This window comes from Chiloscyllium punctatum, chromosome 31 (assembly GCF_047496795.1).
Source record: "Chiloscyllium punctatum isolate Juve2018m chromosome 31, sChiPun1.3, whole genome shotgun sequence".
Classification (NCBI taxonomy): Eukaryota; Metazoa; Chordata; class Chondrichthyes; order Orectolobiformes; family Hemiscylliidae; genus Chiloscyllium; species Chiloscyllium punctatum.
This window is the reverse complement of record NC_092769.1, coordinates 76,190,375-76,213,184: the sequence shown is the minus strand read 5'-3', so window position 1 is coordinate 76,213,184 and position 22,810 is coordinate 76,190,375. Positions and strand designations below refer to the sequence as shown.

Below are 22,810 nucleotides of genomic sequence, written 5' to 3'. Positions count from 1 at the left end.
TGGGACAATAGGATGTGGGACATACCCTCCCACAGGCCAGGCTGTGGGGGGGGGGGGGGGGGGGGGGGGGGGGTGGTGACTTCTCAACACTGGGACTGACTGTGTTTGATTGGATGGTTTGGGGTGGAGGGGTTGGGTTAAAGGTGAGGGGACACATTAGGTGCTAACACAGGTCAGCTGGGATGGGAACTGAATAGTGGGACAGGCTGGAGGAGGATGGAGGCTGAACGGCCTCCTCCTATTCACCGCGTTGAAAACCGAAGGAGAGCCAGTGTTTTGGTCGCTGGGTGGTGAGACTGGTCACAGGAAGGGGGTGTCTCTGGCTAAGCCCCATCCCGAATTACCCAGAGGGTAGTTCAGAGTCAACCCCATCGCTGTGGGTCTGGAGTCACGTGTAGACCCAGACCGGGTAAGGATGGTAGTGTCCATCCCTGAAGTGACAGAAGGTTTTTCCAACAATTATCAGTGGACTCCTGGTCACCATCAGACTCTCAAACAGAGTTTTTTCATTTTTTAAACTAAATTGAAATTCCACGCTGTGCTGGGACTCCAAGGCAGCTCCCCGGCTGGGTCTCTGTATTAACTGTCCAGTGATAACACCATCTTCTCCCACTGTGTGTGTGTTTGAGATTCAATGGGCACTGAATACAGGAGCTGCCAGGGAGGAGGCTGGAGGGTGTGACAGGACAAAGCAGGAGCTGGCACACATTCACTCCATCCATCAGGTTTATTCCCGATTCCAGTACATTCCGTAAACAAGCACTGCGTTCTCTATGTTACAGATGTGAACATGACACTGAGCTGAGGGAGGGACCACACAGTCAGGAGGGTGAAGGGAGTCAGTCTCACAGTGAGCTCTCACTCCAGCAGCTGACACACACAGATACATACACACATACCCACACCCACACAGATACACACACTCACACACACACACACACACACAGACACAGACACACCACACACACACACAGACACACATACCCATACACACACATAGACACACAGACATATATACACAGACACACATATACACAGACACACATATACACAGACACACATATACACAGACACACATATACACACAGACACACATATACACACAGACACACATATACACACAGACACACCCCCAGCACCGTTCACCATCTCCAACTGTCACAGCCAATAAACAACTTCTTCATCAAAGTCTGCTCCGTGTTCGAACAGGGGAAATGAGCACTTGATTTACACAGAGCAAGACCCCACACATCCTCCCGGTCAGCGCTGACCCTCAGACAGTGCCCCCTCCCTCAGCACTGACCCTCCGACAGTGCCCCCTCCCTCAGCGGTGACCCTCGGACAGTGCCCGCTCCCTCAGCGCTGACCCTCCGACAGTGTCCGCTCCCTCAGCGCTGACCCTCCGACAGTGCCCGCTCCCTCAGCACTGACCCTCCGACAGTGTCCGCTCCCTCAGCACTGACCCTCCGACAGTGCCCACTCCCTCAGCACTGACCCTCCGACAGTGCCCACTCCCTCAGCACTGACCCTTCAACAGTGCCCACTCCTTCAGCACTGACCCTCCGTCAGTGCCCACTCCCTCAGCACTGACTCTCGGACAGTGCCCGCTCCCTCAGCGCTGACCCTCTGACAGTGCCCGCTCCCTCAACACTGACTCTCGGACAGTGCCCGCTCCCTCAGCGCTGACCCTCGGACAGTGCCCGCTCCCGCAGTGCTGACCCTCCGACAGTGTCCACTCCCTCAGCGCTGACCCTTCAACAGTGCCCACTACCTCAGCACTGACCCTTCAACAGTGCCCACTCCCTCAGCACTGACCCTCGGACAGTGTCCGCGCCCTCAGCGTGACCCTCGGACAGTGCCCACACCCTCAGCGCTGACCCTCGGACAGTGCCCACTCCGTCAGTGCTGACCCTCTGACATTGGCTCCTCCCTTAGTAGTGACCCTTGGACAGTGCCCCCTCCCTCAGTGCTGACCCTCGGACAGTGCCCCCTCCCTCAGTGCTGACCCTCGGACAGTGCCCACACCCTCAGCGCTGACCCTCGGACAGTGCCCACTCCGTCAGTGCTGACCCTCTGACAGTGCCCCCTCCCTCAGCGGTGACCCTTGGACGGTGCCCCCTCCCTCAGTGCTGACCCTCGGACAGTGCCCCCTCCCTCAGCGGTGACCCTCGGACAGTGCCCCCTCCCTCAGCGGTGACCCTCGGACAGTGGTTCTGAATAAGGGTTGTGTGATCTTCCTTCCATCCTGTGACTGATGATGATGAAGGCGGATGAAATCTCCGGCCGGTGGAATGTGGGATCGCTTCCGTCGGGAGCAATGGGTGAGAGTACGGGGGTACGAGAGCTACTCCTATCAGGCCAGGCGTGGTCTACCCCCTGGGGTCAAGGGTTGGAGCCTCATGCCAGGACCGGGCCCTCACTGACTGGCATGTGGATGTGGGCAGTCAGGATGGGAGCAGACTGACCCATGGCCAGAACAAACACCTATAATGGAGAGATAACACTGACAGGTATCAGCTGCTACAGGTCCCTGCACCCCCCCCCAACATAACCCCACAAACATCGCCCAAAACCACAACCCCACAGGGAAAAGCCCCTACACCCCCTCCCTATCTCTGTCACCCCCTCCAGCCCCTACACCCCCTCCCTATCTCTGTCACCCCCCTACACCCCCTCCCTATCTCTGTAACCCCCGTCCAGCCCCTACACCCCCTCCCTATCTCTGTAACCCCGTCCAGCCCCTACACCCGCTCCCTATCTCTGTAACCCCGTCCAGCCCCTACACCCCCTCCCTATCTCTGTAACCCCCTCCAGCCCCTACACCCCCTTCCTATCTCTGTAACCCCCCTCCAGTCCCTACACCCCCGTCCCTATCTCTGTAACCCCCTCTGGCCCCTACACCCCCTCCCTATCTCTGTAACCCCCTCCAGCCCCTACACCCCCTCCCTATCTCTGTAACCCCCTCCAGCCCCTACACCCCCTTCCTATCTCTGTAACCCCCCTCCAGTCCCTACACCCCCGTCCCTATCTCTGTCACCCCCTCCAGCCCCATCACCCCCTCCCTATCTCTGTCACCCCCTCCAGCCCCTACACCCCCTCCCTATCTCTGTCACCCCCTTCCTATCTCTGTAACCCCCCTCCAGTCCCTACACCCCCGTCCCTATCTCTGTAACCCCCTCCAGCCCCTACGCCCCTCCCTATCTCTGTCACTCCCTCCAGCCCCTACACCCCCTCCCTATCTCTGTAACCCCCTCCAGCCCCTATATCCCCTCCCTATCTCTGTAACCCCCTCCAGCCCCTACGCCCCTCCCTATCTCTGTCACCCCCTCCCTTTCTCTGTCACCCCCTCCGGCCCCTATGCCCCCTCCCTATCTCTGTAACCCCCCTCCAGCCCCTACACCCCCTCCCTATCTCTGTAACCCCCTCCAGCCCCTACACCCCCTCCCTATCTCTGTCACTCCCTTCAGCCCCTACACCCCCTCCCTATCTCTGTAACCCCCTCCAGCCCCTACACCCCCTCCCTATCTCTGTCACTCCCTCCAGCCCCTACACCCCCTCCCTATGTCTGTAACCCCCTCCGGCCCCTACGCCCCCTCCCTATCTCTGTCACTACCTCCAGCCCCTACGCCCCCTCCCTATCTCTGTAACCCCCTCCAGCCCCTACACCCCCTCCCTATCTCTGTAACCCCCTCTGGCCCCTACGCCCCCTCCCTATCTCTGTCACTCCCTCCAGCCCCTACACCCCCTCCCTATCTCTGTAACCCCCTCCGGCCCCTACGACCCCTCCCTATCTCTGTCACTCCCTCCAGCCCCTACGCCCCCTCCCTATCTCTGTAACCCCCTCCGGCCCCGACACCCCCTCCCTATCTCTGTAACCCCCTCCGGCCCCTACGCCCCCTCACTATCTCTGTCACCCCCTCCAGCCCCTACACCCCCTCCCTTCCTCTGTAACACCCTCCAGCCCCTACACCCCCTCCCTATCTCTGTCACCCCCTCCAGCCCCTACGCCCCCTCCCTATCTCTGTCACCCCCTCCAGCCCCTACACCCCCTCCCTATCTCTGTAACCCCCTCCGGCCCGTACACCCCCTCCCTATCTCTGTAACCCCTCCAGCCCCTACGCCCCCTCCCTATCTCTGTCACCCCCTCCGGCCCCTACACCCCCTCCCTATCTCTGTCACCCCCTCCAGCCCCTACCCCCCTCCCTATCTCTGTTACCCCCTCCAGCCCCTACACCCCCTCCCTATCTCTGTAACCCCCTCCAGCCCCTACGCCCCCTCCCTATCTCTGTAACCCCCCTCCAGCCCCTACCCCCCTCCCTATCTCTGTAACCCCCTCCGGCCCCTACACCCCCTCCCTATCTCTGTCACCCCCTCCGGCCCCTACACCCCCTCCCTATCTCTGTCACCCCCTCCAGCCCCTACCCCCCTCCCTATCTCTGTAACCCCCTCCAGCCCCTACGCCCCCTCCCTATCTCTGTCACCCCCTCCAGCCCCTACCCCCCTCCCTATCTCTGTAACCCCCTCCAGCCCCTACGCCCCCTCCCTATCTCTGTCACCCCCTCCAGCCCCTACCCCCCCTCCCTATCTCTGTAACCCCCTCCAGCCCCTACGCCCCCTCCCTATCTCTGTCACCCCCTCCAGCCCCTACCCCCCTCCCTATCTCTGTCACTCCCTCCAGCCCCTCACTATCTCGGTGATCCAGGTGACCTTACCTTGATGGTGTCAGAGGCTCCCCTGTCACTCAGACTCTGCACGAAGGTGACAATGGGATATGTCAGCCCGGGTAGCAGCATTGGCACCTACAACATTACACACACAGACAGACAGGAGCCGGTCAGTTTGATCAGATGATCACCGTCTCCCAGAGTGTCCACTCCTTCCCTCTACAGCGACCCCCACACAGCTGCTTATCCCAGCACAGTATCATCCAACACAGCTCACAGCAATGGGCAATACTGAGGGACAGGGCACTGTCGGAAGGTCAGCGCTGAGGGAGAGGGCATTGTCAGAGGGTCAGTGCTGAGGGTGTGCCACACTGTCGGAGGGTCAGTGCTGAGGGTGTGCCACACTGTCGGAGGTTCAGTGCTGAGGGTGTGCCGCACTGTCGGAGGTTCAGTGCTGAGGGTGTGCCGCACTGTGGGAGGGTCAGGGCTGAGGGTGTGCCGCACTGTCGGAGGGTCAGGGCTGAGGGTGTGCCGCACTGTCGGAGGGTCAGGGCTGAGGGAGTGCCGCACTGTCGGAGGGTCAGCACTGAGGGAGTGGGTACTGTCGGAGGGTCAGTGCTGAGGGAGTGTCACACAGTTGGAGGGTCAGTGCTGAGGGAGTGTCACACAGTTGGAGGGTCAGTGCTGAGGGAGTGCTGCACTGTCGGAGGGTCAGGGCTGAGGGAGTGCCGCACTGTCGGAGGGTCAGCACTGAGGGAGTGGGTACTGTCGGAGGGTCAGTGCTGAGGGAGTGTCACACAGTTGGAGGGTCAGTGCTGAGGGAGTGCTGCACTGTCGGAGGGTCAGTGCTTAGGGAGTGTCACACAGTTGGAGGGTCAGTGCTGAGGGAGTGCTGCACTGTGGGAGGGTCAGTGCTGAGGGAGTGCTGCACTGTGGGAGGGTCAGTGCTGAGGGAGTGCTGCACTGTGGGAGGGTCAGTGCTGAGAGAGTGCCGCACTGTTGGAGGGTCAGTGCTGAGGTAGTGCCGCACTGTCAGAGGGTCAGCGCTGAGGGAGTGGGCACTGTCGGAGGGTCAGTGCTGAGGGAGTGCCACACTGTCAGAGGGTCAGCACTGAGGGAGTGGGCACTGTCGGAGGGTCAGTGCTGAGGGAGTGTCACACAGTTGGAGGGTCAGTGCTGAGGGAGTGTCACACAGTTGGAGGGTCAGTGCTGAGGGAACACTGCACTGTGGGAGGGTCAGTGCTGAGGGAGTGCTGCACTGTGGGAGGGTCAGTGCTGAGGGAGTGCCGCACTGTCGGAGGGTCAGTGCTGAGGGAGTGCTGCACTGTGGGAGGGTCAGTGCTGAGGGAGTGCTGCACTGTGGGAGGGTCAGTGCTGAGGGAGTGCTGCACTGTGGGAGGGTCTGGGCTGAGGGAGTGTCACACAGTTGGAGGGTCAGTGCTGAGGGAGTGCTGCACTATCGGAGGGTCAGTGCTGAGAGAGTGTCACACAGTTGGAGGGTCAGTGCTGAGGGAGTGCTGCACTGTGGGAGGGTCAGTGCTGAGGGAGTGCTGCACTGTGGGAGGGTCAGTGCTGAGGGAGTGCCACACTGTCGGAGGATCAGTGCTTGAGGGAGTGCCGCATTGTTGGAGGGTCAGTGCTGAGAGAGCGGGCACTGTCAGAGGGTCACTGCTGAGGGAGTGCCGCATTGTCGGAGGGTCAGTGCTGAGGGAGTGGGCACTGTCAGAGGGTCAGTGCTGAGGGAGTGCCGCACTGTCAGAGGGTCAGTGCTGAGGGAGTGCCGCACTGTCAGAGGGTCAGTGCTGAGGGAGTGGGCACTGTCGGAGTGTCAGTGCTGAGGGAGTGCCGCACTGTCAGAGGGTCAGTGCTGAGGGAGTGCCGCACTGTCGGAGGGTCAGTGCTGAGGGAGTGGGCACTGTCGGAGGGTCAGTGCTGAGGGAGTGCCGCACTGTCGGAGGGTCAGTGCTGAGGGAGTGGGCACTGTCGGAGTGTCAGTGCTGAGGGAGTGCCGCACTGTCAGAGGGTCAGTGCTGAGGGAGTGCCGCACTGTCAGAGGGTCAGTGCTGAGGGAGTGCCGCACTGTCGGAGGGTCAGTGCTGAGGGAGTGGGCACTGTCGGAGGGTCAGTGCTGAGGGAGTGCCGCACTGTCGGAGGGTCAGTGCTGAGGGAGTGCCGCACTGTCGGAGGGTCAGTGCTGAGGGAGTGCCGCACTGTCGGAGGGTCAGTGCTGAGGGAGTGGGCACTGTCGGAGGGTCAGTGCTGAGGGAGTGCCGCACTGTCGGAGGGTCAGTGCTGAGGGAGTGCCGCACTGTCGGAGGGTCAGTGCTGAGGGAGTGGGCACTGTCGGAGGGTCAGTGCTGAGGGAGTGCCGCACTGTCGGGGGTGGGGGGGGAGGAGGAGGAGTGGAGGGGCGTGTGCCAAACCTCCTGCCTGTGTGCAACCCAGCTGAGCGGTGAGGTCAGTTGCTGCAGTGTGTGGTCTGCTGCTGATGCTCTTGTGACCCGGCCTGTGGCTCCCCACTTCCCAGTTGTCTGGAGACGGTATTCCTGGAAAGATCACGCACTTGCAGCCCGTCACAGGTGGTCGGGGCAGGGGGAGGGGAGCGGTGCGGTCACCCACATTCGGAAGTGAAAGTTGAACAGCGTGTGACCAAGGTCAGCTCCCTCTCTCACACAGAATGACAAGTGTCAGCAGGGACTGTTACTCATGACCTGGGCCTGCTTCCAGCCCACACCCAACTCCCAACACTGTCCGCCCTCTTCCCCCTTCTGCACTTGGGCAGTATCGAGTCAATGAAAGGCCGGCAATTCGCTGGCTTTCAGGCAAAGTTGTCGCTCTCTGACAGACCGATCGGCCACACCGGTGACAGCAGGGTGATCAGAACGCACACGCTGCACAACCAGCAGGAGACAGGAGGGCCGTGGTGGGGACGTGGAAGCAGGGAGACATTTCACTCAGGCCTTGACACTGTAGCTCACCGGGGACCCAGGTTCAACACCACCTTCAGGGGACTGTCTGTGTGGGGTTGGCACATTCTCCACACCCTCCCCCGGGTCAGTGTGGGTTTACTCTGGGTGCTCCAGTTTCCTTCCACAGTCAAAAGATGTGCAGGTTAGGGTGGATTGGCCGTGGGAAATTGTCCCACAGTGCCCAGGGATGTGCAGATTAGGGTGGATTGGCCGTGGGAAATTGTCCCATAGTGTCCAGGGATGTGCAGGTTAGGGTGGATTGGCCGTGGGAAATTATCCCATAGTGCCCAGGGATGTGCAGGTTAGGGTGGATTGGCCGTGGGAAATTGTCCCACAGTGCCCAGGGATGTGCAGATTAGGGTGGATTGGCCGTGGGAAATTGTCCCATAGTGTCCAGGGATGTGCAGGTTAGGGTGGATTGGCCGTGGGAAATTATCCCATAGTGCCCAGGGATGTGCAGGTTAGGGTGGATTGGCCGTGGGGAATTGTCCCATAGTGTCCAGGGATGTGCAGGTTAGGGTGGATTGACCATGGGAAATTGTCTCATAGTGCCCAGGGATGTACAGGTTAGGGTGGATTGGCCGTGGGGAATTGTCCCATAGTGTCCAGGGATGTGCAGGTTAGGGTGGGTTGGCCATGGGAAATTGTCCCATAGTGCCCAGGGATGTGCAGGTTAGGGTGGGTTGGCCTTGCTAACTTGCCCCATAGTGCCCAGGGATGAACAGGTTTGGGGGTGTTGGACTCGATGGACCGAATGGCCTGCCTCCATGCCGCAGAGATCCTATGATTGATCAAACCAGACCAGTTTGCAGCCTCCAGCCCCACCCAGCCTGGGACCCTGCCGTGCGAGCGGTTTCTCAGTACCTTAAAGAACGCTCTCTTGATGGAGTAGAGGTTCTCATCGAACAGGAAGCTGATGTGCAGGTTGATCACTGGTCTGGTGGCCGACGTGTTCTGTACGTTCAGGGTCAGCTTAAACACCGGTCCGATCCCCTGGACCTGTGGCAGGGACAGGGCCACTCAGGAGTCTGTTTGCAGATACCCTTCACCACACAACCCCCCAACCCCGACCACCGCTTGGGGATGTGTGCCGATGTGGTGCATCCTCTGTGCCAAGGTCACCGGACCTGGAGAATCCGGTCACTGACGTGACCCAGATCAAATGTTTCGCCAATACAGATGTGAGTGGGGCAGTCACACCACAACGCCTTCACACCGCTCTCGATCACTCCCACTGAGAATGATCTGCTCCCCAGGATCTGTTCGAGACACACCAGAGCTCCCCACCCCACCCCCCCACCATTCTGCTCTCTGTACTTCAGGAGGCTCACGGAGAGGAGGGGGCAGAGGGAGACTGACCAGGGAAGAGGTCAGGCTGGGGAAGCAGAAGACATCGACCCCTGCGGGACCGAAGCCATCAGATGGACTGGATGTTAGTGAGGCAGAAGGTGCCCCCATTCAGAGAGAGAGGGCATGGATTCAGGCAAAGGTCACAGGCCCCAGTCCAACAGTCTGCTACAGGCGGCAGATAGAGGGGCCAGGACTGAGATGTCCACTCACCACGGCATTCATCTTCAGGGGCTCCTGCAGGTCAGCAGAGACAGGCCCCATGCTGGCTTCGAGAGCCCTGGCGTATTCCCGAGCCGCGCTGAGACGTAGACGGTACAGGTCCATCTGGAAGGCCCGATGCATAGCTGCCAGACACAGGAGGGGAATAAAACACGGCCCGCTACCGGGAATCCTCACCCCAGGGGGGAATAAAACACGGCCCGTTACCGGGAATCCTCACCCCGGGGGGAATAAAACACGGCCCGTTACCGGGAATCCTCACCCCAGGAGGGAATAAAACACGGCCCGTTACCGGGAATCCTCACCCCAGGAGGGAATAAAACACGGCCCGTTACCGGGAATCCTCACCCCAGGGGGGAATAAAACACGGCCCGTTACCGGGAATCCTCACCCCAGGGGGGGAATAAAACACGGCCCGTTACCGGGAATCCTCACCCCAGGGGGAATAAAAGACGGCCCATTACCGGGAATCCTCACCCCAGCGGGGAATAAAACACGGCCCGTTACCGGGAATCCTCACCCCAGGGGGGAATAAAACACGGCCCGTTACCGGGAATCCTCACCCCAGGGGGGGAATAAAACACGGCCCGTTACCGGGAATCCTCACCCCAGCGGGGAATAAAACACGGCCCGTTACCGGGAATCCTCACCCCAGCGGGGAATAAAACACGGCCCGTTACCGGGAATCCTCACCCCAGGGGGGAATAAAACACGGCCCGTTACCGGGAATCCTCACCCCAGGAGGGAATAAAACACGGCCCGTTACCAGGAATCCTCACCCAGGAGGGAATAAAACACGGCCCGTTACCGGGAATCCTCACCCCAGGGGGGAATAAAACACGGCCCGTTACCGGGAATCCTCACCCCAGGGGGAATAAAACACGGCCCGTTACCGGGAATCCTCACCCCAGGGGGGAATAAAACACGGCCCGTTACCGGGAATCCTCACCCCAGGGGGGAATAAAACACGGCCCGTTACCGGGAATCCACACCCCAAGGGGGAATAAAACACGGCCCGTTACCGGGAATCCTCACCCCAGCGGGGAATAAAACACGGCCAGTTACCGGGAATCCTCACCCCAGGAGGGAATAAAACACGGCCCGTTACCGGGAATCCTCACCCCAGGGGGGAATAAAACACGGCCCGTTACCGGGAATCCTCACCCCAGGGGGAATAAAACACGGCCCGTTACCGGGAATCCTCACCCCAGGGGGGTATAAAACACGGCCCGTTACCAGGAATCCTCACCCAGGAGGGAATAAAACACGGCCCGTTACCGGGAATCCTCACCCCAGGGGGGAATAAAACACGGCCCGTTACCGGGAATCCTCACCCCAGGGGGAATAAAACACGGCCCGTTACCGGGAATCCTCACCCCAGGGGGGAATAAAACACGGCCCGTTACCAGGAATCCTCACCCAGGGGGGAATAAAACACGGCCCGTTACCGGGAATCCTCACCCAGGAGGGAATAAAACACGGCCCGTTACCGGGAATCCTCACCCAGGAGGGAATAAAACACGGCCCGTTACCAGGAATCCTCACCCAGGGGGGAATAAAACACGGCCCGTTACCGGGAATCCTCACCCAGGAGGGAATAAAACACGGCCCGTTACCGGGAATCCTCACCCCAGGGGGGAATAAAACACGGCCCGTTACCGGGAATCCACACCCCAAGGGGGAATAAAACACGGCCCGTTACCGGGAATCCTCACCCTAGGGGCAATAAAACACGGCCAGTTACCGGGAATTCTCACCCCAGGGGGGAATAAAACACGGCCCGTTACCGGGAATCCTCACCCCAGGGGGGAATTAAACACGGCCCGTTACCGGGAATTCTCACCCCAGGGGGGAATAAAACACGGCCCGTTACCGGGAATCCTTACCCAGCGGGGAATAAAACACGGCCCGTTACCGGGAATCCTCACCCAGGAGGGAATAAAACACGGCCCGTTACCGGGAATCCTCACCCCAGGGGGGAATAAAACACGGCCCGTTACCGGGAATCCTCACCCCAGGGGGGGAATAAAACACGGCCCGTTACCGGGAATCCTCACCCCAGGGGGGGAATAAAACACGGCCCGTTACCGGGAATCCTCACCCCAGGAGGGAATAAAACACGGCCTGTTACCGGGAATCCTCACCCCAGGGGGGGAATAAAACACGGCCCGTTACCGGGAATCCTCACCCCAGCGGGGAATAAAACACAGCCCGTTACCAGGAATCCTCACCCCTGGGGGGAATAAAACACGGCCCGTTACCGGGAATCCTCACCCCAGGGGGGAATAAAACACGGCCCGTTACCGGGAATCCTCACCCCAGGGGGGAATAAAACACGGCCCGTTACCGGGAATCCTCACCCCAGGGGGAATAAAACACGGCCCGTTACTGGGAATCCTCACCCCAGCGGGGAATAAAACACGGCCCGTTACCGGGAATCCTTACCCAGCGGGGAATAAAACACGGCCTGTTACCGGGAATCCTCACCCCAGGGGGGAATAAAACACGGCCCGTTACCGGGAATCCTCACCCCAGGGGGGAATAAAACACGGCCCGTTACCGGGAATCCTCACCCCAGGGGGGAATAAAACACGGCCCGTTACCGGGAATCCTCACCCCAGGAGGGAATAAAACACGGCCCGTTACCGGGAATCCTCACCCCAGCGGGGAATAAAACACGGCCAGTTACCGGGAATCCTCACCCCAGGGGGGAATAAAACACGGCCCGTTACCGGGAATCCTCACCCCAGCGGGGAATAAAACACGGCCAGTTACCGGGAATCCTCACCCCAGGAGGGAATAAAACACGGCCCGTTACCGGGAATCCTCACCCCAGGGGGGGAATAAAACACGGCCCGTTACCGGGAATCCTCACCCCAGGAGGGAATAAAACACGGCCCGTTACCGGGAATCCTCACCCAGGGGGGAATAAAACACGGCCCGTTACTGGGAATCCTCACCCCAGGGGGGAATAAAACACGGCCCGTTACCAGGAATCCTCACCCAGGGGGGAATAAAACACGGCCCGTTACCGGGAATCCTCACCCGGGGGGAATAAAACACGGCCAGTTACCGGGAATCCTCACCCAGGGGGGAATAAAACATGGCCAGTTACCGGGAATCCTCACCCAGGGGGGGAATAAAACACGGCCCGTTACCGGGAATCCTCACCCCAGGGGGGGAATAAAACACGGCCCGTTACCGGGAATCCTCACCCCAGGAGGGAATAAAACACGGCCTGTTACCGGGAATCCTCACCCCAGGGGGGGAATAAAACACGGCCCGTTACCGGGAATCCTCACCCCAGCGGGGAATAAAACACAGCCCGTTACCAGGAATCCTCACCCCTGGGGGGAATAAAACACGGCCCGTTACCGGGAATCCTCACCCCAGGGGGGAATAAAACACGGCCCGTTACCGGGAATCCTCACCCCAGGGGGGAATAAAACACGGCCCGTTACCGGGAATCCTCACCCCAGGGGGAATAAAACACGGCCCGTTACTGGGAATCCTCACCCCAGCGGGGAATAAAACACGGCCCGTTACCGGGAATCCTTACCCAGCGGGGAATAAAACACGGCCTGTTACCGGGAATCCTCACCCCAGGGGGGAATAAAACACGGCCCGTTACCGGGAATCCTCACCCCAGGGGGGAATAAAACACGGCCCGTTACCGGGAATCCTCACCCCAGGGGGGAATAAAACACGGCCCGTTACCGGGAATCCTCACCCCAGGAGGGAATAAAACACGGCCCGTTACCGGGAATCCTCACCCCAGCGGGGAATAAAACACGGCCAGTTACCGGGAATCCTCACCCCAGGGGGGAATAAAACACGGCCCGTTACCGGGAATCCTCACCCCAGCGGGGAATAAAACACGGCCAGTTACCGGGAATCCTCACCCCAGGAGGGAATAAAACACGGCCCGTTACCGGGAATCCTCACCCCAGGGGGGGAATAAAACACGGCCCGTTACCGGGAATCCTCACCCCAGGAGGGAATAAAACACGGCCCGTTACCGGGAATCCTCACCCAGGGGGGAATAAAACACGGCCCGTTACTGGGAATCCTCACCCCAGGGGGGAATAAAACACGGCCCGTTACCAGGAATCCTCACCCAGGGGGGAATAAAACACGGCCCGTTACCGGGAATCCTCACCCGGGGGGAATAAAACACGGCCAGTTACCGGGAATCCTCACCCAGGGGGGAATAAAACATGGCCAGTTACCGGGAATCCTCACCCAGGGGGGGAATAAAACACGGCCCGTTACCGGGAATCCTCACCCAGGGGGGAATAAAACACGGCCAGTTACCGGGAATCCTCACCCCAGGGGGGAATAAAACACGGCCAGTTACTGGGAATCCTCACCCCAGGGGGAATAAAACACGGCCCGTTACCGGGAATCCTCACCCCAAGGGGGAATAAAACACGGCCCGTTACTGGGAATCCTCACCCTAGGGGCAATAAAGCACGGCCCGTTACCGGGAATCCTCACCCCAGGGGGGAATAAAACACAGCCCGTTACCGGGAATCCTCACCCCAGGAGGGAATAAAACACGGCCCGTTACCGGGAATCCTTACCCGGCGGGGAATAAAACACGGCCCGTTACTGGGAATCCTCACCCCAGGGGGGAATAAAACACGGCCCGTTACCAGGAATCCTTACCCCAGGGGGGAATAAAACACGGCCTGTTACCGGGAATCCTCACCCCAGGGGGAATTAAACACGGCCCGTTACCGGGAATCCTCACCCCGGGTGGGAATAAAACACGGCCCGTTACCGGGAATCCTCACCCCGGGGGGGAATAAAACACGGCCCGTTACCAGGAATCCTCACCCCAGGGGGGAATAAAACACGGCCCGTTACCGGGAATCCTCACCCCAGGAGGGAATAAAACACGGCCCGTTACCGGGAATCCTCACCCCAGGGGGGAATAAAACACGGCCCGTTACCGGGAATCCTCACCCCAGGGGGGAATAAAACACGGCCCGTTACCGGGAATCCTCACCCCAGCGGGGAACAAAATACGGCCCGTTACCGGGAATCCTCACCCCAGGGGGGAGTAAAACACGGCCCGTTACCGGGAATCCTCACCCCAGGGGGGAATAAAACACGGCCCGTTACCGGGAATCCTCACCCCAGCGGGGAATAAAACACGGCCCGTTACTGGGAATCCTCACCCCAGGGGGGAGTAAAACACGGCCCGTTACCGGGAATCCTCACCCCAGCGGGGAATAAAACACGGCCCGTTACCGGGAATCCTCACCCCAGGGGGGAATAAAACACGGCCCGTTACCGGGAATCCTCACCCCAGGGGGGAATAAAACACGGCCCGTTACCGGGAATCCTCACCCCAGGGGGGAATAAAACACGGCCCGTTACCGGGAATCCTCACCCCAGGGGGGAATAAAACACAGCCAGTTACCGGGAATCCTCACCCTAGGGGGGAATAAAACACGGCCCTTTACCGGGAATCCTCACCCCAGGAGGGAATAAAACACGGCCCGTTACCGGGAATCCTCACCCCAGGAGGGAATAAAACACAGCCAGTTACCGGGAATCCTCACCCCAGGAGGGAATAAAACACAGCCAGTTACTGGGAATCCTCACCCCAGGGGGGAATAAAACACGGCCCTTTACCGGGAATCCTCACCCCAGGAGGGAATAAAACACGGCCCGTTACCGGGAATCCTCACCCCAGGGGGGAATAAAACACGGCCCGTTACCGGGAATCCTCACCCCAGGGGGGAATAAAACACGGCCCGTTACCGGGAATCCTCACCCCAGGGGGGAATAAAACACGGCCAGTTACCGGGAATCCTCACCCCAGGGGGGAATAAAACACAGCCAGTTACCGGGAATCCTCACCCCAGGGGGGAATAAAACACGGCCCGTTACCGGGAATCCTCACCCCAGGGGGGAATAAAACACGGCCCGTTACCGGGAATCCTCACCCCCGGGGGAATAAAACACGGCCAGTTACCGGGAATCCTCACCCCAGGGGGGAATAAAACACGGCCCGTTACCGGGAATCCTCACCCCAGGGGGGAATGAAACACGGCCCGTTACCAGGAATCCTCACCCCAGGGGGGAATAAAACACGGCCCGTTACCGGGAATCCTCACCCCAGGGGGAATAAAACACGGCCCGTTACCGGGAGTCTTCACCCCAGGAAGATAGGACACTACAGGCTGGCCCCAGTGTGCCAGGCTAAGTCCGGGACATGCACTAACAGTCTGCAGAGTGCACACTCAGGCGAATGTCACACTGCAACAGGTAGAAATCAAAGATACAGCAACACAACTCTCGTGTCTGGAGCTAGGCCTCTGAGTGATTATACAGCCACAATTCTAAACCTGTAACTATCCTCACTAACTACACTGTCAGAGAAAACACACTCTACTTTGATCAAGGGAAACGGCAGTGGCCCCAGTCAGGAATTCTGTTCATTGTGCTGCACAGGCACACCAGATTCTGTACACTGTGTGCTGCACTGTCCTGATCAAACACACTCTGTACACTGGGCCCTGTTTAAACAGACTCTGTAGACTGGGCCCTGTTTAAACAGACTCTGGAGACTGGGCCCTGTTTAAACAGACTCTGTAGACTGGGCCCTGTTTAAACAGACTCTGGAGACTGGACCCTGTTTAAACAGACTCTGTAGACTGGGCCCTGTTTAAACAGACTCTGGAGACTGGGCCCTGTTTAAACAGACTCTGGAGACTGGACCCTGTTTAAACAGACTCTGGAGACTGGGCCCTGTTTAAACAGACTCTGTAGACTGGGCCCTGTTTAAACAGACTCTGGAGACTGGGCCCTGTTTAAACAGACTCTGGAGACTGGGCCCTGTTTAAACAGACTCTGTAGACTGGACCCTGTTTAAACAGACCCTGTAGACTGGACCCTGTTTAAACAGACTCTGGAGACTGGGCCCTGTTTAAACAGACTCTGGAGACTGGGCCCTGTTTAAACAGACTCTGTAGACTGGGCCCTGTTTAAACAGACCCTGTAGACTGGACCCTGTTTAAACAGACTCTGGAGACTGGGCCCTGTTTAAACAGACTCTGGAGACTGGACCCTGTTTAAACAGACCCTGTAGACTGGGCCCTGTTTAAACAGACTCTGTAGACTGGGCCCTGTTTAAACAGACTCTGTAGACTGGACCCTGTTTAAACAGACTCTGTAGACTGGGCCCTGTTTAAACAGACTCTGGAGACTGGACCCTGTTCAAACAGACTCTGTAGACTGGGCCCTGTTTAAACAGACTCTGTAGACTGGGCCCTGTTTAAACAGACTCTGTAGACTGGACCCTGTTCAAACAGACTCTGTAGACTGGACCCTGTTTAAACAGACTCTTTAGACGGGGCCCTGTTTAAACAGACTCTGTAGACTGGACCCTGTTTAAACAGACTCTGTAGACTGGACCCTGTTTAAACAGACTCTGTACACTGGGCCCTGTTTAAACAGACTCTGTACACTGGACCCTGTTTAAACAGACTCTGTAGACTGGACCCTGTTTAAACAGACTCTTTGGACGGGGCCCTGTTTAAACAGACTCTTTGGACGGGGCCCTGTTTAAACAGACTCTGTAGACTGGGCCCTGTTTAAACAGACTCTGGAGACTGGACCCTGTTTGAACAGACTCTGGAGACTGGGCCCTGTTTAAACAGACTCTGTAGACTGGGCCCTGTTTAAACAGACTCTGGAGACTGGACCCTGTTTAAACAGACTCTGGAGACTGGACCCTGTTTGAACAGACTCTGTAGACTGGACCCTGTTTAAACAGACTCTGTAGACTGGACCCTGTTTGAACAGACTCTGTAGACTGGACCCTGTTTAAACAGACTCTGTAGACTGGACCCTGTTTGAACAGACTCTGTACACTGGACCCTGTTTGAACAGACTCTGTACACTGGACCCTGTTTAAACAGACTCTGTAGACTGGACCCTGTTTAAACAGACTCTTTGGACGGGGCCCTGTTTAAACAGACTCTTTGGACGGGGCCCTGTTTAAACAGACTCTGTAGACTGGGCCCTGTTTAAACAGACTCTGGAGACTGGACCCTGTTTGAACAGACTCTGGAGACTGGACCCTGTTTAAACAGACTCTGTAGACTGGGCCCTGTTTAAACAGACTCTGGAGACTGGACCCTGTTTAAACAGACTCTTTGGACGGGGCCCTGTTTAAACAGACTCTGTAGACTGGACCCTGTTTAAACAGACTCTGTAGACGGGGCCCTGTTTAAACAGACTCTGGAGACTGGGTGCTGTTTAAACAGACTCTTTGGACGGGGCCCTGTTTAAACAGACTCTGTAGACTGGACCCTGTTTAAACAGACTCTGTAGACGGGGCCCTGTTTAAACAGACTCTGGAGACTGGGCCCTGTTTAAACAGACTCTGGAGACTGGGCCCTGTTTAAACAGACTCTGTAGACTGGACCCTGTTTAAACAGACTCTGTAGACGGGGCCCTGTTTAAACAGACTCTGGAGACTGGACCCTGTTTAAACAGACCCTGTAGACTGGGCCCTGTTTAAACAGACTCTGTAGACTGGGCCCTGTTTAAACAGACTCTGTAGACTGGGCCCTGTTTAAACAGACTCTGTAGACTGGGCCCTGTTTAAACAGACTCTGGAGACTGGACCCTGTTCAAACAGACTCTGGAGACTGGACCCTGTTTAAACAGACCCTGTAGACTGGGCCCTGTTTAAACAGACTCTGGAGACTGGGCCCTGTTTAAACAGACTCTGTAGACTGGACCCTGTTCAAACAGACTCTGTAGACTGGGCCCTGTTTAAACAGACTCTGTAGACTGGACCCTGTTCAAACAGACTCTGTAGACTGGACCCTGTTTAAACAGACTCTTTAGACGGGGCCCTGTTTAAACAGACTCTGTAGACTGGACCCTGTTTAAACAGACTCTGTAGACTGGACCCTGTTTAAACAGACTCTGTACACTGGACCCTGTTTAAACAGACTCTGTACACTGGACCCTGTTTAAACAGACTCTGTAGACTGGACCCTGTTTAAACAGACTCTTTGGACGGGGCCCTGTTTAAACAGACTCTTTGGACGGGGCCCTGTTTAAACAGACTCTGTAGACTGGGCCCTGTTTAAACAGACTCTGGAGACTGGACCCTGTTTGAACAGACTCTGTAGACTGGGCCCTGTTTAAACAGACTGTGTAGACTGGACCCTGTTTAAACAGACTCTGTAGACTGGGCCCTGTTTAAACAGACTCTGGAGACTGGACCCTGTTTAAACAGACTCTTTGGACGGGGCCCTGTTTAAACAGACTCTGTAGACTGGACCCTGTTTAAACAGACTCTGTAGACGGGGCCCTGTTTAAACAGACTCTGGAGACTGGGTGCTGTTTAAACAGACTCTGGAGACTGGACCCTGTTTAAACAGACTCTTTGGACGGGGCCCTGTTTAAACAGACTCTGTAGACTGGACCCTGTTTAAACAGACTCTGTAGACGGGGCCCTGTTTAAACAGACTCTGGAGACTGGGCCCTGTTTAAACAGACTCTGGAGACTGGACCCTGTTTAAACAGACTCTGGAGACTGGGCCCTGTTTAAACAGACTCTGTAGACTGGACCCTGTTTAAACAGACTCTGGAGACTGGGCCCTGTTTAAACAGACTCTGTAGACTGGACCCTGTTTAAACAGACCCTGTAGACTGGGCCCTGTTTTAACAGACTCTGTAGACTGGACCCTGTTTAAACAGACTCTGGAGACTGGGCCCTGTTTAAACAGACTCTGTAGACTGGACCCTGTTTAAACAGACTCTGGAGACTGGACCCTGTTTAAACAGACTCTGTTTAAAGTTGCCGCAGAAGCAGAGCGGAAGAGTCGGACATCACATAGAGCCGTGGTAATAGGGGACTCCATCGTGAGAGGAACTGACCGGGGTTTTTGTGGCAGCAGACGGGATTTAAGGATGGTGTGTTGCTTTCCTGGTGCTAGAGTGAAAGACATCGCGGACAGAGTGCAGGACATCCTCAAGGACGAGGGTGAAGAGCCCGAGGTGGTGGTACACGTCGGCACAAATGATGTCGGGAAGAAGAGGAGGAACATACTACAGCGAGACTTCGCAGAACTAGGAAGAAGGCTAAAAAGCAGGACGTCCAAGGTGGTTATCTCCAGTTTGCTTCCAGTTCCTCGGGCTAGTGTGGCCAGAAACCGGGAGATAATGGACTTGAACGTGTGGTTGGGGAACTGGTGCAGGAAGCAAGGTTTCAAGTTCTTGGATCACTGGGGTATATTTTATGGTAACCATAAATTCTACAAGAGAGATGGCTTGCACCTTAATAGAACAGGGATCGGCATTCTGGCAGGCAGGTTTTCTGCTGCAACACCGCTACATTTAAACTAAGTAGCGGGGGGGAGGGGACAAGCTGGATGTTTAAAAAGGAAATTGAAGGGGTAGTTAGAACAAGAGAAGTCAAGAAAGACAACTGTATCAAGGAGGCAGAAAACTGGAAAAGGCATCATGCTGTAAAGTTGAGTGAAATAAGGGTTGAGGGGAAGGGTGAGAGCAGTAACAAATTAAAAATTCTATATATGAATGCACGAAGCATTAGACACAAGGTGGATGAGCTTGAGGCTCTTTTGGAAATTGGCAGATACGATATTGTGGGGATAACTGAGACGTGGCTTCATGGGGACAGGGCCTGGGAAATGAATATTCAAGGCTACATGTGCTATCGTAAGGATAGACTGACGGGCAGAGGGGATGGGGTGGCCTTGTTGGTAAGGGAGGATATTCAGTCCCTTGCGCGGGGGGACCTAGAGTCAGGGGATGTAGAGTCAGTGTGGATAGAGCTTCGAAACACTAAGGGTAAAAAGACCCTCATGGGAGTCATCTACAGGCCCCCAAACAGTAGTCTGGATGTTGGAGGTAAGTTGAATCAGGAGCTGAAATTGGCTTGTTGCAAAGATGTTACTACAGTTGTTATGGGGGATTTTAACATGCAGGTAGACTGGGTGAATCAGGATGGTATCGGGCCTCAAGAAAGAGACTTTGTGGAGTGCCTCAGAGATGGATTTTTAGAGCAGCTGGTGCTGGAGCCGACCAGGGATAAGGCGATTCTGGATCTGGTATTGTGTAACGAACCAGAATTGGTCAGTGACCTCGAAGTGAAGGAGCCATTGGGAAGTAGTGACCATAATACAATAAGCTTCAATCTGCAATTTGAGAGGGAGTGGGTACAATCTGAAGTGACAATATTTCAGTTGAATAAAGGGAAATATGGAGCTATGAGGGAGCAACTGGCCAAAGTTCAATGGTTTAATACCTTAACAGGGAAGACCGTGGAGGAACAATGGCAGATATTTCTGTGTATAATGCAGAAGATGCAGGATCAGTTCATTCCTAAAAGGAAGAAAGATCCCAGGAGGAGACATGGGCGGCCGTGGCTGACAAGGGAAGTAAAGAAACATATAAGGTTAAAAGAGAAAAAGTATAACTTAGCGAAGATAAGCGGGAAAACGGAGGACTGGGAAGCTTTTAAAGAACAACAGAGGATTAGTAAGAAGGAAATACGCAGAGAAAAAATGAGGTACGAAGGTAAACTGGCCAAGAATATAAAGGAGGATAGTAAAAGCTTTTTTAGGTATGTCCAAGGCAAAAAAATGGTTAGGACAAAAATTGGGCCCTTGAAGATAGAAGCAGGGGAATATATTACTGGGAACAAAGAAATGGCAGAGGAATTAAATGGGTACTTCAGATCTGTGTTCACTGGGGAAGACACAAGCAATCTCCCTGAGGTAACAGTGGCTGAAGGACCTGAACTTAAGGGAATTTCTATTTGCCAGGATTTGGTGTTGGAGAGACTGTTAGGTCTGAAGGTTGATAAGTCTCCGGGACCTGATGGCCTGCATCCCAGGGTACTGAAGGAGGTGGCTCGGGAAATCGTGGATGCGCTGGTGATTATTTAATAGACTCTGTAGAGTTCAATAGAATCGGGGTTGGTTCCTGAGGATTGGAGGGCGGCTAATGTTGTGCCACTTTTTAAGAAGGGTGGGCGGGAGAAAGCAGGAAATTATAGACCAGTTAGTCTGACCTCAGTGGTGGGTAAGATGCTGGAGTCTATTATAAAGGATGAAATTACGGCACATCTGGATAATAGTAACAGGATAGGACAGAGTCAGCATGGATTTATGAAGGGGAAATCATGCTTGACTAATCTTCTTGAATTTTTTGAGGATGTAACTCGGAAGATGGACGAGGGAGATCCAGTGGATGTACTGTACCTGGACTTTCAGAAAGCTTTTGATAAAGTCCCACACAAGAGGTTAGTGAGTAAAATTAGGGCGCACGGGATTGGGGGCAAAGTACTAGATTGGATAGAGAATTGGTTGGCTAATAGGAAACAAAGGGTAGTGATTAACGGCTCCATTTCGGAATGGCAGGCAGTGACCAGTGGGGTACCGCAGGGATCCGTGCTGGGACCGCAGCTTTTTACAATATATGTAAATGATATAGAAGATGGTATCAGCAATAACATTAGCAAATTTGCTGATGACACAAAGCTAGGTGGTAGGGTGAAATGTGATGAGGATGTTAGGAGATTACAGGGTGACCTGGACAAGTTAGGTGAGTGGGCAGATGCATGGCAGATGCAGTTTAATGTGGATAAATGTCTGGTTATCCACTTTGGTGGCAAGAACAGGAAGGCAGATTACTACCTCAATGGTATCAAATTAGGTAAAGGGGCTGTTCAGAGAGATCTGGGTGTTCTTGTCCACCAGTCAATGAAGGCAAGCATGCAGGTACAGCAGGTCGTGAAGAAGGCTAATAGTATGCTGGCCTTCATAACAAGAGGGATTGAGTATAGAAGCAAAGAGGTGCTTCTGCAGCTGTACAGGGCCCTGGTGAGACCACACCTGGAGTACTGTGTACAGTTCTGGTCTCCAAATTTGAGGAAAGACATTCTGGCTATTGAGGGAGTGCAGCGTAGGTTCACGAGGTCAATTCCTGGAATGGCAGGATTGCCTTACACGGAAAGACTGAAGCGACTGGGCTTGTATACCCTTGAGTTTAGAAGACTGAGAGGGGATCTGATTGAAACGTATAGGCTTATGAAAGGACTGGACACTCTGGCAGGAGGGAACATATTTCCGTTGATGGGGGAGTGCCGAACCAGAGGACACAACTTAAAAATACGGGGTAGACCATTTAGGACAGAGATGAGGAGAAACTACTTCACCCAGAGAGTGGTGGCTGTGTGGAATGCTCTGCCCCAGAGGGCAGTGGAGGCCCAGTCTCTGGATTCTTTTAAGAAAGAATTGGATAGAGCTCTTAAAGATAGTGGAGTCAAGGGGTATGGAGATAAGACAGGAACAGGATACTGATTAGGAATGATCAGCCATGATCATATTGAATGGCGGTGCAGGCTCGAAGGGCAGTATGGCCTACTCCTGCATCTATTGTCTATTGTCTATTGTCTATTGTAGACTGGGCCCTGTTTAAACAGACTCTGTAGACTGGACCCTGTTCAAACAGACTCTGGAGACTGGACCCAGTTTGAACAGACCCTGGAGACTGGACCCAGTTTGAACAGACCCTGGAGACTGGGCCCTGTTTGAACAGACTCTGGAG

At 55.8% G+C, this 22,810-nt stretch overlaps 1 protein-coding gene across 2 annotated transcripts in view; it reads right to left on the bottom strand.

The window, feature by feature from the left end:
• Positions 1 to 708: 708 nt before the first annotated feature.
• The window catches only part of bbs1 (Bardet-Biedl syndrome 1), a 38,052-nt gene continuing 15,950 nt past the window's right edge, over positions 709 to 22,810 (bottom strand). The window contains exons 6-10 of one of the 2 annotated variants that reach the window (XR_011953322.1): positions 9,194 to 9,327; positions 8,498 to 8,632; positions 4,713 to 4,799; positions 960 to 2,484; positions 709 to 922 (exon numbers count right to left, since the gene is read on the bottom strand). Coding sequence is in view for 1 of the 2 variants with exons in the window: in XM_072551131.1 (XP_072407232.1) it covers positions 2,398 to 2,484; positions 4,713 to 4,799; positions 8,498 to 8,632; positions 9,194 to 9,327 (443 nt within the window). In the remaining variant the exon portion in view is untranslated. Of the gene's footprint in view, positions 2,485 to 4,712; positions 4,800 to 8,497; positions 8,633 to 9,193; positions 9,328 to 22,810 lie in introns of both variants that reach the window. The other variant, XM_072551131.1, reaches the window with a different exon arrangement.